Source organism: Ahaetulla prasina, chromosome 2 (assembly GCF_028640845.1).
Source record: "Ahaetulla prasina isolate Xishuangbanna chromosome 2, ASM2864084v1, whole genome shotgun sequence".
Classification (NCBI taxonomy): Eukaryota; Metazoa; Chordata; class Lepidosauria; order Squamata; family Colubridae; genus Ahaetulla; species Ahaetulla prasina.
The window spans coordinates 304,100,924-304,115,552 of NC_080540.1; the positions used below are offsets into that span (position 1 = coordinate 304,100,924).

General features: G+C 54.6%; 1 protein-coding gene across 1 annotated transcript; it reads left to right on the forward strand.

Moving 5' to 3' along the window:
* Positions 1 to 316: 316 nt before the first annotated feature.
* FAM221B (family with sequence similarity 221 member B) lies at positions 317 to 14,411 on the forward strand. The gene is made up of 7 exons (XM_058172491.1): positions 317 to 386; positions 2,275 to 2,763; positions 3,250 to 3,393; positions 3,584 to 3,694; positions 9,372 to 9,575; positions 10,383 to 10,502; positions 11,219 to 14,411. Exons 2-7 carry the CDS (start codon positions 2,292 to 2,294, stop codon positions 11,416 to 11,418), a joined length of 1,251 nt encoding a protein of 416 aa, XP_058028474.1. The 5' UTR covers positions 317 to 386; positions 2,275 to 2,291; the 3' UTR covers positions 11,419 to 14,411.
* The last annotated feature ends 218 nt before the right edge of the window (positions 14,412 to 14,629 follow it).

Genomic DNA, 14,629 nt, shown 5'->3' on the forward strand with positions numbered 1-14,629 from the left:
ACCTTTGGACAACAGGCAAGGCCACCAATTTAACCGATAATCCCAGGCCGAGTTCAGCGCCTCGGAGCTCCGAGCCGGGAGGGGGGGAAGGGGGGGCTGGCCTCCCCTTTGGACCTTCTCGGGGCTCTTTCCCCAACGCTGCTCTGGGGCGCGGGGCAGGCCTGGTCCTCGCTGTGGCCCAGGAGGGGCTGATTTCGGGAGGGCCCAGCTGGGGAACCCCGGTCCCGGCGGCCGGAAGAGAGGCGGGAGGAGCGGGGCGACTACGACGGCCGCTGCTATGCCAATAAAACAAGGCTTCTGTTGCCCTGGAAACGTTTCCTCCCCGGTCGGGGAATCCAGGCTTCCAGGCAGCCACCGCTCTTCTGCCCGACGAGGACCCCGCCGAGGTAGAGGAGCTGCGGGATGCGTGTGTGTGAGAGAGAGAGAGAGTCCTGCTCCGGACTCCACGCCCGGCCGCCCCAGCCCCCCCTGCCCCACTCCCAGCCCCCCGATTCGCCCGCCCTCTTCACCGCATCCGCAGCAAAATGCACCTCGGGGCGCCGGCAGATCGCGAGGCCGCTGAGGCTCGTCTCGGGCGAAGCGGCTCTCGCGTTTGCACCACAAACTCGCGTTTCTACCCCAGCGGTAGAAAGGCCGTCGGTGGGCTCTGCGCCGTCTGCTGGGCGTAAAGCAGCCACGGGGAGCGGGTCCCGTCAGGAGAGCCCGGCCGCTCGGGGACCCCGGCCAGGCGCGCGGGAGCCGTCTTGGCCTCTGCCCGGCCCCCTTCCGTCCAGCCCTCCCGGCGCCCTTGCCCGGGCCATGCGGCCCGCCCGATCGCCTCCCGTGCTTATTTATTTATTTTATTTATTTATTTTGTCACAACAGTATATGTAGGTATCATACAAAAAAGATTATATAGTATATAAACACATATATGAGTAAATATAAGGAGGTATAAGCATATATATATATAGGAAGAAGAAAAGAAAAACAATAGGACAGGAATGGTAGGCACGTTTGTGCGCTTATGCACGCCCCTTATGGTCCTCTTAGGAATGGGGTGAGGTCAATAGTAGAAAGTTTTTGGATAAAGCTTTTAGGATTATGGGAAGAGACCACAGAGTCGGGTAAAGTATTCCAAGCACTGATGAGTCTGTTACAGAAGTCATATTTTCTGCAATCTAGATTAAAGCGGTTGACATTAAGTTTAAATCTATTGGTTGCTCTTGTATTATTGCAATTAAAGCTGAAGTAGTCTTTAACAGGAAGGATATTACAATAGATGATTCTGTGAGTTAAACTTAGGTCTTGTCAAAGGCGATGGAGTTCCAAGTTTTCTAAGCCTAGGATTTCAAGTCTGGTGGAACAAGGTATTTTGTTGTTTTCAGAGGAATGGAGAACTCTTCTTGTAAAATATTTCTGGACACGTTCAATTGTATTGATGTCAGAGATATGGTGAGGGTTCCAAACAGGCAAGCTGTATTCTAGAATTGGTCTAGCAAATGTTTTATATGCTCTGGTTAGTAGTGTGGTGTTTTTGGAAAAGAAGCTACGCAAGATTAGGTTTACAACTCTTAGAGCTTTTTTTGCTATGTAGTTGCAGTGGGCTTTGGCACTTAGATCATTTGACATGAAAACTCCAAGGTCTTTAACGGGATGGGGGTCGTCTGTAAGGTAATGTCCATCTAGTATGTACTTAGTGTTTGGGTTCTTTTTTCCTATATGTAAGACTGAGCATTTGCTCGTTGAAATTTGGAACTGCCAATTTTTAGACCAAGCGGTTAGATGATCAAGGTTGTTTTGAATGATAGAAGTATTGTCTGTGGTGTTAAATAGTTTGACATCGTCAGCAAAGAGAATACAATTACTTTAGATATGGTCACAAAGATCATTAATGTATAGTATGAAGAGTGTTGGTCCAAGGACGCTGCCTTGAGGAACGCCACTCTTGACAGGAACAGGATTTGATAAAGCATTGCCAATTTTGACCACTTGTTGTCTGTTAGACAGAAAAGCAGATATCCATTTGTGAAGGGGTCCTGAGATGCCATAGATATTAGTTTTAGGAGAAGTTTATCGTGTACTACTGAGTCAAAAGCTTTGCAAAAGTCTATGTAGATTGCATCTATTGATTTGCCTTGGTCAAGATTTGTAGTCCATATGTTTTTACAGTGGAGAAGTTGTAAGTTACATGATAATTTTTTCCTGAAACCAAATTGTTTATTGGAGAGTAGGTTGTTAGTTTCTAAGTGTGAGGTAATGGATTGGTTGATGATTGATTCCATGACTTTGCAGTATCCAGCAGAGCCAGCATGGAAGCGGAACCCACGGAAGCGGCGGCCCCGCTGCCTCCGGCGGTGTCCTGGCAGGCGGCAGTGGCGGCGGTGGTGGAGGAAGAGGAGGCAGCGCCCAGCAGCACGTCACTCACGGCTCGCGAGGTGGAGGAAGAGCTGATCCTCCCCGCCTCCACCTCCCTGGGGAGCGACGAGGACACGGTCTTGCCACGCTCAAGCTCCTTGGAGGGGGAGGACGACCTCCCGGACCCCTCCCTGCCCTCCTCGTCCGAGTGGCCGGAGCCGCAGAGCGCCAGCCCCAGTGACCCCTCCTCTGCGCCGCTCGAGAGCTCCCCTTTCACCTTCTCCTTGCTCTCGCCGTCATCGCTCTCCTGGAAGGCACCCTCCGACGGGCTGCAGCGACAGCTGGAAGAGGCCGAAGGCCGCGGGGAGCAGGGCGAGCGGACAAAAGCCAAAAAGAAGGGCCCACCGGCCAAGAAGGGCGCGCCAAGTCAGTGGGAGTCGGCCAGGGCGGCAAGCAGGCCGCCCAGAAACGCAGCCAGGCCCGGGGCGGGGGCGGGAGAGGGATAGGGGAGAGCGCCGTTGCCGCGCCTCTTCGCCCTGCTGCTGCTTTCCTTCGGCTGCCGGGCTGGGCTCTGGCCGTGGAAGAGCGGGGAGGCCGGCAGCAAGGTGGGTGGTCTCTATTCGAGGCTCCAGCCCAGCAGAGGAGAACAGGTGTCCCCTCTCCCTCAGTAGGAAGCTTCGGTGACGGGGAAGGAAGGGGGGCCACCTTCGAGGAGAAAGCTGAAACAGGATAGCAGTTTCCACAGCCCCACAGCCTCCTTCCCTACCCCCAGTTGAAGCAGCAGGCAGGCAGAGAGAAGGGGGGCTGGAGGGCAGCAATAGGGGCAAAGACACCTCCTGGAGCCCAACAGGGAAGGCAGCTGACCGGGAGCCAGGGTGGGGGAGCTTCTGAGGCCAGCTGCTCTCCCCACAGGCTACATGGTGAGGACCGTTGTGCCAGCCGAGAAGGAGGAGCTGGTGTCGGTGGCCAAGGCCATGCACAGAGAGAAATTCGCCAAGAGCACCAAGGAGCTCTTCCACCTGGAGAAGGAGGCGGCCCTCAAGTCCCTCCAGACAGGTGGGTGGGAGCCTCCCTGCAGTGACCCGTGGTGGGCAGGCCCCGGGCACCTCAGCCATGATGCAAGGGACTGTCTTCACCTAATTCTGGGCAGGAGGATTTGAGCTGCCTGGGGCAGGGCCCTCCAACAGCCCCCAACCCCAGCCTCTGGAAGCCCACCTACTGAATATGCCCATCTGTTTCTCTTCAGGTCTCTACATTGGCTGGCGCTGTCCTGAATACCTTTGGGATTGTTTCCGGGTGGGGGATGAGTCCAAGTGCTTCTGTGGGCACCTGCTGAAGCTGCATCAGGTGTACGTGGGTGAGTAGCAGAGCAGGAGATGGGTTTGAGAGGGCCTGGCTGAGGGTGGCACCTGGCATCTTGCACAAGATGGCAGCTGCCTTCGGGATACCCAATTAGGGGAGGGGAGCCTGCCCTTGGCAAAGGAGAGTCCGCACATTCTGTGGCAGTTTCCTTTTTTTTTTTTTTTTTTTTTTTTTTTTTTTTTTATCCAAAAAGTTTTTATTGGTCAAAAAAGGTTTATACAAATACATATCAGGTATGGTAAATTTTCATCTTTCTTATACAAGATAAAATTTTACTCCAAATTTTAAACACATACAACAGCCATATGGCAAGCAGGTGATACGAAGTAGCTAAGTTTATCAATCTTACATACGCAATAAAGAAGGGTCAAGAATAATCAGAATATCATACAAAGGAGAATAAGGAAAACCAACACAATACCAAATATCATTGTCACTTCCTAGTTTTGGATCTCAGAACTCTGGATTCAGCCTGACCCAACTCAGGGCCGCAACAGCGGCAGCCGCCTCCCCCATGGTCTATAACCTCCCTTCTTCAACTCCTGGGTCATCTAATTCCAGGAGGCTTTGTGTTCCTCCACGTAGGCCGCAGCCTCCATAATTGTACTAATTTTTTCGTAATGCCCTCCCGGAAAATCATCAATCCCTCTGGCATCAGCCATCTGAAGCCTACTCCCTTCTGGTACAATTTGCTTGACAAAAAATAATATTTCTTTCTCATTTCACGTACCTGTCTGGGAATCTGCCTCAGAATGGCTATCTCCCTGCCCCTATAAGTCAGTGCCCCACTCCTATGTTTTCTAAGAATTTCATCTCTCGTCTCTCTTCTCACAAATTTGACATGAACCTCTCTAGGAAGTGCGATGCGTGCATATTTTGAATTAACTCTATAAGCTCGATCCACATCCCAATTCATAAAGTCAACACCTCTCCCAAGAAATTCTCCCAACAGTTTAGTCACAACATCTCTCAAGTCTTCTTGGTCCACTTCTTCCAGATTTTGAAACCTAAGGAAATAAGACATTTTATCCATCTGTAGTCCAAGCACAGCATTGCCTGTCGTCTCCTCTCTTTTCTGCACTGCCGCATCTCTCCTCAGACCTTCCACTTTCTGCTTGTTTTCTGCTGAGACTTGTTGAGTGTCCTTTAAATCCTTTTGGATAGTCACAATTTCTGCTCTTATTTCATCCAGTTTCTTGTCCATATTAGATAACTTTTCCAAAATTCTCTCCATTTCTCCAGCAGTTGGTCTCTGACCTTTTGCCATTTAAAAAAATTTTTTAAAATCCTCAGGCAAGCACAGTATCCTTGTAATTTCCTCCGGATCCACCAGGGGGCACTCACAGGAGCAACGAGTCCAGAGTACAGTTAGTCAACCAGGAAGCCGAAGGGAAGTGATGTCATCAAGATTCTCATAGTGAAGGCGGAAGCTGGACGCCACCATTGTTCCCCAGAGGGAGGGGGGGCCTCAAACCCTCCCTCCTAAATTTCTCCATCACCTCTTCTCTCCAGAGCTCCACAAAACCGGTAATCTTGTTATTTTAAGTTCTCCTCTCTCCAAAGTGATTCGTGCTCCTTCCAGTCGCAGGGGAGAGAAACCCCCCCGCACTCCAGGGTACTCCACTCACATTTGCCGATATCTCCTTCCCTTCTCCCTTCCTCAATTCTTCTCCGTTCCCTGTTCGCCACCAGGCTGCTGCAATTATAAATCCAAAGCCCCGGTGTCACTGGGCACAGCGGCCTAGGCGACGACCAAAATAATGGCCGCGGCCTGAGGCCTCGAACCCCTCCGAGCCTAGGACGCCAGCATCGGTCCCCCAGTCCTGTATGTCGGCTGGGAGACCCTGGCGAGCCGTCCGTGCGGCAGGTGTCCTTTTCGGAACACCTGGCCCCTAAGGGCCTCGGAGGCGGCCGGATTCGGACACTGGAGGCAGGAGAGGCACCTCCAGATGTCCGTTGCCGCCGGATACCGGAAGTCGTCTCGGCAGTTTCCATATCTGTCCTCTCTGGCATCTGCCAAGAAGGCCTCCTTCCCAGAGCCCTTTGCCCACCCCAGCAGCTCCCGCTTCTCAGGGTGTTTTTTCAACTGGGGACATGAGGGAGGAGAATTCCTGGGTTGCAGGGTTTGCCTGGCACAGATTTTCTGAGTTTGCCGAATACACAGAAGCCTCAGCCACCAAATAAGCAGAAAGCTGGGAGCGCCTTTCCGAGATCTTGCTCTTTTGCCCCCATAGAACACGGGTCCTCCAGCAGACTCCATGTTTTGGCTCTTGCTGTCTCTTTTAATGTCCTTTCACACTTAACGTGGACTCCCTGCAAGTAGTCCTTGACTTACAACAACTATTAATCATGCTGCTTAGTGATGGCAATTCCAGGACAGCACCATTGTACAGCCAGGACTTCACGGTTTGATTCTGTCACATTCGCCTTTGCTTCACCGCCCGCCCCCCCCTCCCCGTCCCCCCCTCTCATGCCGAGTCTGAAGACCATGGAGAGGTTGACAGCTCAGTGGTTCAAAACCTGAGAGCCGCATGATGGAATGAGCTCCTGTCAATTTGTCCCAGCTCCTGCCAACCCAGCAGTCTGAAAGTATACAAATGGAAGCAGATTTATTTATTTATTTATTTATTAATCATACTTTTATACCGCACCATCTCCCGTAGGACTCAGGGCGGTTCACAGGCATATTAAAATACAATAATATAATAAATACCAATTTAAAACCCAATTAAAACAAAATATTATAACAGCCAAATCACTAAAACGGTAAAAACCGATTAAAAACCCATTAAAATTTAGCTAAAATATTTTATTCTTAGGCTAGTCCAGCTCGCTGAAATAATAAAGTCTTCAGTTCATGCCTGAAGGTCCGGAGGTCAGGGAGTTGCCGTAGCCCTGGAGGAAGCTCGTTCCACAGGGCCGGTGCTGCCACAGAGAAGGCCCTCCCCCTGGGGGTCACCAACCTACATTGCTTGGTCGACGGCACCCTGAGGAGGCCCGCTCTGTGGGAGCGCACTGGTCGTTGGGAAGCAATCGGCGGCAGAAGGCGGTCTCGTAGATATCCCGGTCCTAAGCCATGGAGCGCTTTAAAGATGGTGACCAAAACATTGAATTGCACCCGGAAGGCTACCGGCAGCCAGTGTAGGCCGCGCAGGGTGGGTGTTATGTGGGAGCAACGCGGTGCTCCCTCTATCACCCGTGCGGCCGCATTCTGGACTAACTGCAGCCTCCTGGTGCTCTTCAAGGGGAGCCCCATGTAGAGAGCATTGCAATAGTCTAGGCGGGAAGTGACGAGGGCGTGAGTGACCGTGCGTAAGGCGTCCCGGTCAAGAAGGGGCGCAACTGGCGAATCAGGTGAACCTGATAAAATCTCCCCTGGCGACGGCTGTCAAATGTTCCTCTAAGGGCAGCCGATCATCCAGGAGAACGCCTAAGTTGCGCACTCCTCCCCTGGGGGTCAGTACTTCCCCCCACACAGTCAGCGATGGTGTAAGCTGACTGTACCGGGACGCCGGAACCCACAGCCACTCTGTCTTGGAAGGGTTGAGTCAGAGCCTGTTCCTCCCCATCCAGACCCGCACGGCCTCAAGACACCGGCCCATCACCTCAACGGCTTCGTTAAAGATACCCCTTGGTGGGAGGGGTAACGGGGACACAAAAGGAGCCCCTTGGGGTCCCCTGGGAAACAGTGATGTCACGGGCTAATCCTTTCAACCCGGAAGTGCCTTGGTGGGTGCGTCAGACCTTAGTACTGACTAGTGGAACCAAGAGGTGGGGTGCTCTCTCTTGCCAGGTGAGGTGCAGGTGGAGAGTGTGCGGGAGGAGCAGAAGCGGAGGGAAGTGGGCATGCAGAGGTGCCACATGTGTTAGAAGCGGTTCTGGAGAACTGGCCTGAGGGCTTTAAGTGAGGGTTGGAGGAAAGCCCAGTGCTGGTGGAATCTACTAGCAGGGTCGCTGCTTGCTCTCCGCCCTGCCTTCCTCCTTCAAAGTCTTGCAAGGGTCAGCAGCTCTGACCAGCTCTGAACCTGCTGAAGCACGCAGACTGGCTCTCTGGGGTGCTTCCACTACGCAACCCCGCAGAGATGTGGCTGGCCATTCTCGGGGGGGGGGGCTTCTGGCACATGCCTCACTGCAGCAGACAGGCTCTGGCAGTGCATGGCTGGCCTTCGTCCCTTGCTGAAGCCCACAGAGTGGTTTCCCAGAGTGCCTGCAACCTTAAACAGCCCAGACAGTGCACACAATGCGAGGGTCCTCCGGGACTCATAGCTTCCGTTGCAGGAGCAGGTGGAAAACATGGCTGGGGAGGCCTTTCACAGCAGGCAGTGTCCATTCCTGGACTGGGGCCCATCGCTTGTGGTCACTAGTGCTTTGGTCACTTCCTGGCAGGACTACTGCAACACGCTGGACAGGAGATTGTCTTTGAAGATCACCTGGAAGTTATACCTAATCCAGAACATGTACTGGGTGCTTCCCAGTTTGGCCATGTTTCACGATAGCTCCCAGTTTCCTTCTGGGTGCAACCCCTTTCCCTTGTTAGCCTTCCAAAACACTGCCAAGAGCTGGGTTGCCCCCCTCCCAGATGCTGGTGTGGCAGGGTTGCTGCCCAGGGCGACTGAGGATGACTGAGTGTCATTGATGAAGTGGGGGAGGGGTCTGGTTCTTATTCTCTTATTGCATTGTTTTTATTGTTTGTGTTGTCATCACTGCTGTTAGGTGCCCAGAGTTGTGTGGCACAAGATGCGCCCCATATAAAACATTAAGTAAGCGCAGGTAGTGGATTTATGACCGGTTGCTTAGCGACTGTTGAAAGCTCTGATGGAGTCACCAAAGGCATCCATGACCTGGTCCCAAAGGCTTCCCACGGTCACGTGGCCACATTCTGGCCACTCGGCGGCTGGCTTGGATTACTGCCCTTTGCAGCATCCTCCAGTCATGTGACTGCAATTTACAATGTTTTTGGCAAATATGCCCCATAGTGAATAATAGGTTCACTTAAGGGCCATGGCATTTGTTTAATGACTGAGGATTCACTTAATGATCACAGTGATTTGGTTAGTGACGACCACAGAAAATGCTTCTGAAATTAGGTCAGGTCCATGATGACCGGTTTTATTACCATCATGACTCATGACCTATAACAGAGCCTGTTATAGGTCAACTACTGTACCTGTAACTAAATTTCCACCTCAAATTCAGGCCTTTTCTCAGATGGAAGGGATTCACCCACGGAGCAGTGGAAAGCGATGCCATCCTGTGCTGCAGGCCTGAGTGCCCAGGACAGCAGGCCTGGCCTCGGGCAGCCTCTGCCCTCTTTCCCAAACGGGCAGAAGGCAGAGCAGCCTTTGAAGCAGCCAAGCGTGGCTGTTTGCCTCCTTCTGGAGGTCCCAGTGGCCGTTTCTGTTCCAGGGAGTCCAGGGTCAGATCTCTGGGTCTTCGTCTCTGGTCCCTGGCAGAACATGATCTATCGAACCATATTTTGTCTAAAATAAAGCTGAATGTGCAAACTCGGGGGTCCTTTGCCTTCCTGCTTGGGGAGGTGTCTCCCTGCCCAGGGGGTCCTCCCCCTCCCCAGAGGAGGCTTCGGGGGCTAGAGACTAACCGCTTGCTTTGCTGGGCGACTTGCCATCCTTCCTTCCGGCTTCCCCCTTTTGATGGCCAATCCTTTGTTTCAGAGAAACGAGCCACTGTGCCCTGCACTGTGGCAGACTGCCGATGCCAGGGATTCCTGTTTGTTCCTTCATGCCCAGAAGAGGTGGGCGAATTCTGGCTTCGGCGAAGAACTGGCTTTGATGTGGCAGCCTGGCGAGCAAAATGCCGGTGCACGCACACACACGAGGAACACACGCCCATTGGAGCACGGGGGTGCTGCGTCCGAGGTGAGCGCCCCCCTCCACTCCTTTCACCTCTACCTTCTTATCAAAGCAATATACCCAGCTCCTCTACTTCCAGCCTCATCTAGTCTTATTCCAGGGTTTGCTCATCATGACCTCCATCTCTCACCAAGGCAATGTCATCTCCAGCAAGTCCAGGTGCAAATCTGAGCCTCCTCCAGCCACCAGCACTGCACAGCCCCCTCCCCAATTGCCAGGCATAAATGACCTTTGTGTTCTATGGCCCTGCCTGCCTGCCAATGCCAATGCAGCACCATCTCCCCAAGCTGCACGGCTAAGGAGCCCCTCCCCCGGCTACCTGAGTTTGTCCGCTCTGATTCAGGCACCGTTCACCAGGATCATTTCACTTGGAGCTGTTACTCCAAAGAGGCTCCCCTCAAAATTGGTTCCAGCTCATGACCTTCCTGGGGGCTTCGGCATCCCTTCCTGACTTCTGGCCAGGGGGTCTTGGCCTATTTTCCAGAGAGTGAAAGGAAAGGAGGGGAGAAAGGCCCTCAGTTTTGCACGAGGCAGTCCAGTCCAGGAGCTGGACTATGAGGGCGTCTTTACTGTGAGGCTACATTAGGAGAAGCTTGCAAGCCTCAAAGTAATCCTGACCTGGCCTGTCTCTGAAGATCATTCCCATGTGCAACTCAGCTGGCCCTCACAACAACTCTGGAGCACGGTGGGAAGTCCTCCTCACCTGCCCCCCCCAGCACCTCTCCAAAGGGCTCTCCTTCAGGCACCAGGTCCCCCTCCCCCCGCATTGCCCAGCTGTGCTGGCCCTGAGCTGTGCCCCTCCTGCCCCAACAGGCTGTTCCTGCATGGCCTTCACCTCCAGCTTCCTGTGTGCAGCCTGCGACCGACGCTGGGAGGAACATGAAACCTTCTTTGAGTCAGAGGAAACAAGGCGCAGAGGTGGCCGGCCTTACGGTATGGGGGATGGCAGGGAGGATTGCGGTCCCCTCACCAGGGCTTCCTCCAAGTCCTCCAGCTGGTGGGTGGGGTGTCTGTCCCTCTCGCCTTGGCAAGGACCTGCACAGCATCTAAGCAGCCATTCATGCCAAGGCATTTGGGGCTGGGGATGTCAGGCAGCGCAGCTCCTTCCTCTCCCCGTAGACCCTCTGGCGGTCCCCCGGCCAGCTCCTTCCTCCTCACCCCTTCGGCAGGACTCTGCCTCCGCCGAGGTTTGTGACCATCATCCAGGGCTGTCCCAGGGAGATCCCCTTGCGGGGGTCTAGCCACGAGGTTTGCTTCCTGCTAGTCATCTTTGTTGAGGGATCCCAAACCGCCCAGGTAAAGAGGCAAAGCCAGCCATGCCCGGCATTGTGGGGCCCAGAGGGATGGGAGCCCTTTTTGTAGACCCCAGAGCTGCATTCAGCCCAACTGCAGCCAAGGACAGAGACCACCCAAAGGGGAGAAGCAGTCTCATCCCATGTCAGGAGGGCGGGATCAGGCACAGCCGGGTGGGGAGCTTGCTTATGAGCCGAAGCAGAAACTCCCTGAGCCGCAAGTTGGGCAACGTGGGAGCCAGGTTAGGGGCTGCCCCATTTCCTCTGTCTTACTCTCATGCAGGCCATTACTTGGGGGGCCATGTGCCCACTGCTGTTCCAGAGGCCCCCCAACACCTGTGGCCTCTCTTTCCCCAGGAGAAGCTTATCTGCCCTTTGCTGAGCTGCCCGAGCTGCGTGGGGCCGTGCTGACGGGGCGCTCTGAGGACCCTTCCGCCTCCAGGGCTCTGCAGGGCCAGGCCTGTCAGGCCCTGCCCCCCTCCTCCGACTCAAGAGCTCTGCCTCTTCCCCCCCCAGGCCCCCGGCGGTTCCTGCAGAAGGACGACAAGAAGGCTTGAGGCGCCTTCTTCGCCCTACTTCCTGCTGCGCATGGGAGGCACAATAAAGAGAGATTGCTCTGTGGGGGTCCTTGTGGCCGTGTCTTCAAAGCCCTGAGGCAGGGGAAGGCTCAGCAGGGATGCCAGGCCGAGGGTGGGATTCTGCTCTGGGGGGGGAGGGGGGGCTTGCAGGATCTCCTTCTGTGCCCAACTGCATGTGGACATCTCCTACTCTCACTGCCAGCCCTGCAGGGATGTTGGAGGGAAAAGAGACGGGCCTCCCCTTCAGAAAGCAGCCCCAACCTCCGGGACTACTCTGTGCTGCCCACTTGCAGAGGGGTATGTGTGTGTCCTGTACTCCCCTGGGCCCGTATCCCCCTTCCAGGGTCAGGGCAAAGGAGCCCTCGCTTGGCTGGAGTCCCCACTGCTTTTGTGCAGCTCCAGAGAGGATAGAGCACATGAGACTGAGGAGCTGCTGCCCACTGGCCAGTGGTGACCGCAAGGAAAGGGTCCTTGCCTGGCAGCACTGAGGGGCACTCACGGGGCTTTCCACCTCTCTCTAAGAGGGCATCCAAGCCTGCCAGAACTGGCTGGGCTGAAAAGGCCTTTCTCTAGCAGAGGGATGTGCTCAGCATTCGGCTCTCAGTTGAGGCAAGAGAGTGGCCCCTGCCCTCCCACATTTGCATAAGGGACTTGGAGATGGGGTGGGGGGGGACGGAGGCGTCCATCCTCCTGAGCAGCATAATAATATAGGGGAAATCCTGATTTGCTGAAGGAGGAAGTCTGGAGCTGCCTGGCAGCTCTTCTCCTTGGTTGGCTCTGCCCTGGCGGAGCCTTTCATTGACCACCAAATTTGGAGGGGGGGGGGCACAATCCAGGCCCTGGTCATTGGGTCATTCCCGCACAAAGGGTGGCAGTTAACTTTCTTGGGCTGGGTGGCTTGCTTTGAGTCTCCTTTGAGTGAAGGGCTGCACAGGCAACCCCCACCTCTTTTTCTCTTCTTCTGCCAAAAGCAAAGTTCCCCCCCCCCCATCTAGAACTGGCATGGATCTCTAGGCCTGCCAACCGGAAACAAAAGTAGCAATTTTGTTTATCTCCTAAAGGAAGAAGCAGGAGTTGCATCTGTGCTTCTCCTTAGTGGGGGACCTCCGTGGCAGCCTTTGTGTTGTTTTTGTTTTTCGACTTTTAATCCCAGGAGGGCCATTTGGGCTGTGTGAGCACAGAGCCAGGGCTGGGGGAGGGGCTGGGAAGCAGTTTAGGAACTGCCTGGAAGATTGGGATGCCTGGAGAGGACAAGATTGGCCAAGCTGCTCCCCGAAAGCAGGAGAGGGGCAGCCTGTGAAGCCTCAGAGGGGCTCAGCCTTCCATCCTGGGCCCTGCTGCAGTGGTGGGTTGCTACCGGTTCGGGAAGACCGGTAGCGGTAATTTGGGCTGGTTCACCGAACCGCTAGTAATTACTGGCTGGCCACACCCCCGAACCGATCCCTGCTCACTCACCCCAGCCAACCGATGCTCACTCGCCCACCTCTACCCAGTCACTCCTCACTTATACTGTGTGGGTCTTTGCTTGCAGCTTGCCTGCCTGAAGCACTGTGCCCCAACTGAGCGGCCCTGATCTGCCTGCCAGGTAAGCCTGCGAGTCGCGGCCTACCTAGCTGCCTCTGCCCCCCACAATCCCAGACTGTCTCCCCTACTCCCTTCCCTGCAGCCCATAGCCCTGCCATGCTTCCCTGCCTCCCACGTTGCCTTCCCCGGATCCCGGTGGCCAGCTTGCGAAGTCAGGCAAGTGGAAGGCCAAATGGAAGGTAGGCAAGCATCTCCCTTCCCCAAATCCCTGCCATGCTTGCCTGCCTTCCACGCTGCCTTTCGGGTGTCCCCATGGCCAGCTTGCCACCCCCCCACCCCCCTTCCCTTTTACCTTTCTTTAATGTACCCCGCTTCCCTCCCAAACTGGAGTCAGCTGCAGCCACCCTCATTTGGGATGGAAACACAGAGAGACTGCCTTTTCCTCTCTGACTTCTGTTGGCAGAGAAGCAGAGGTGGCAGCAGCAGCGGAAGGCAAGGGGCCGATCACAGCCGGCGTGGTTACCCGGCGGGCTCCCTTTGCATGGCTCCCTTCAGCGCTGCCAAACACACACACAAGGAGGCCTCCTTCGAGAGGCTTCAGAGGCTGAGGTTTTTTTTTTCTTTTCCTCCTCCAGCAGCCTCCTTGAGGGCTTTGCAATGTGGAGGATGCCACCTCGCAAGGTTTGGGGGAGGGAAGGGGCATGTTAAAGAAAGGTAAAAGGGAAGCAGGGTGGGGTGGGACTTGGTCCTCCCCTCAGCGATCCTCTTCCAAGCCCAGATGGTTCCTCCTTTAATACCTGGTCCTGCACTTGACCTGGCCGGACAGTGTTCCCCCCCCCAGCGCCCTCCCGCCTGTCCTTCCTTCTGACAGACTCCTGCGATTTGTTATGGGAGCCCTTAGCACACCTGCTCCCTTCCTGAGGCTATTTGGCTGGGCTTGTGTGCTACAGGGGCTGTGTGGTTTTCTGGACTGCCACTGAGAGTGGGCCTTCTGACATTTCAAAAGTGTGTATGTGGGGTCCTCACTGTGAAATAGGCCCCCAAAGCAGATGAAAGGAGTCTGGGAGGGGAGGCCGACGCAGCCCTTTGGGTGCTGGGGTTACCCAGCCACCGAGCACTGGACTAAGGTCTGCCTTTTGCTTCTCCGGTAAGGAATGGGGTTGCCTTCCCCAGTGCTTGGCTTTCGGGTGAAATTCCGGGGGAGGGGGGGGGTACGGCGGCGGTCAAAGGAGCTGTTGGCTGGATCAAGTGCCATCAAGTGGAGCGTTGCAGAGACTGAAGGCCTGGGAGGGGGGGCTTTGTTGTTCAGGCCGAGAAGCGACGTGGGAGAGAGAGAGCAAGGTTTGCTGGCTGAGGAATTCTGGGAGTTGTGGACTTCAGCTTAAAGTCTAAAAGTTGCCAAGGTTGGAGACCCCTGCCCTAGACCACTTTAGGAGCAAAGTGGTGGGTTTTGCTGGCATTTCAGGAGGAAGGGGAGGGAGGGAGGGAAAGAAAGAGACAAAGAAAGAGAAAGAAGGAAAGGGAGAGAGAGAGAGAGAGAGACAAAGAGAAAGAAAGAAAAAGAAATTAAGAAAAAAGGGAGAAAGAGAGAGAAAAGAGAGAAAGAGAGAAAGAAAAAGAGAAAGAAAGGAAGGGAGAGAGAAAAGAGTGGTGTGCTTGGCTTTGG

Coding starts and splice junctions, on each gene's coding strand:
- FAM221B (XM_058172491.1), top strand. CDS start 2,292: ATGGAAGCGGAACCCACGGAAGCGGCGGCCCCGCTGCCTCCGGCGGTG. Junction 2,764..3,249: donor GGCCAAGAAGGGCGCGCCAA/GTCAGTGGGAGT, acceptor CTCTCCCCACAG/GCTACATGGTGAGGACCGTT. Junction 9,576..10,382: donor ACGGGGGTGCTGCGTCCGAG/GTGAGCGCCCCC, acceptor CTGCCCCAACAG/GCTGTTCCTGCATGGCCTTC.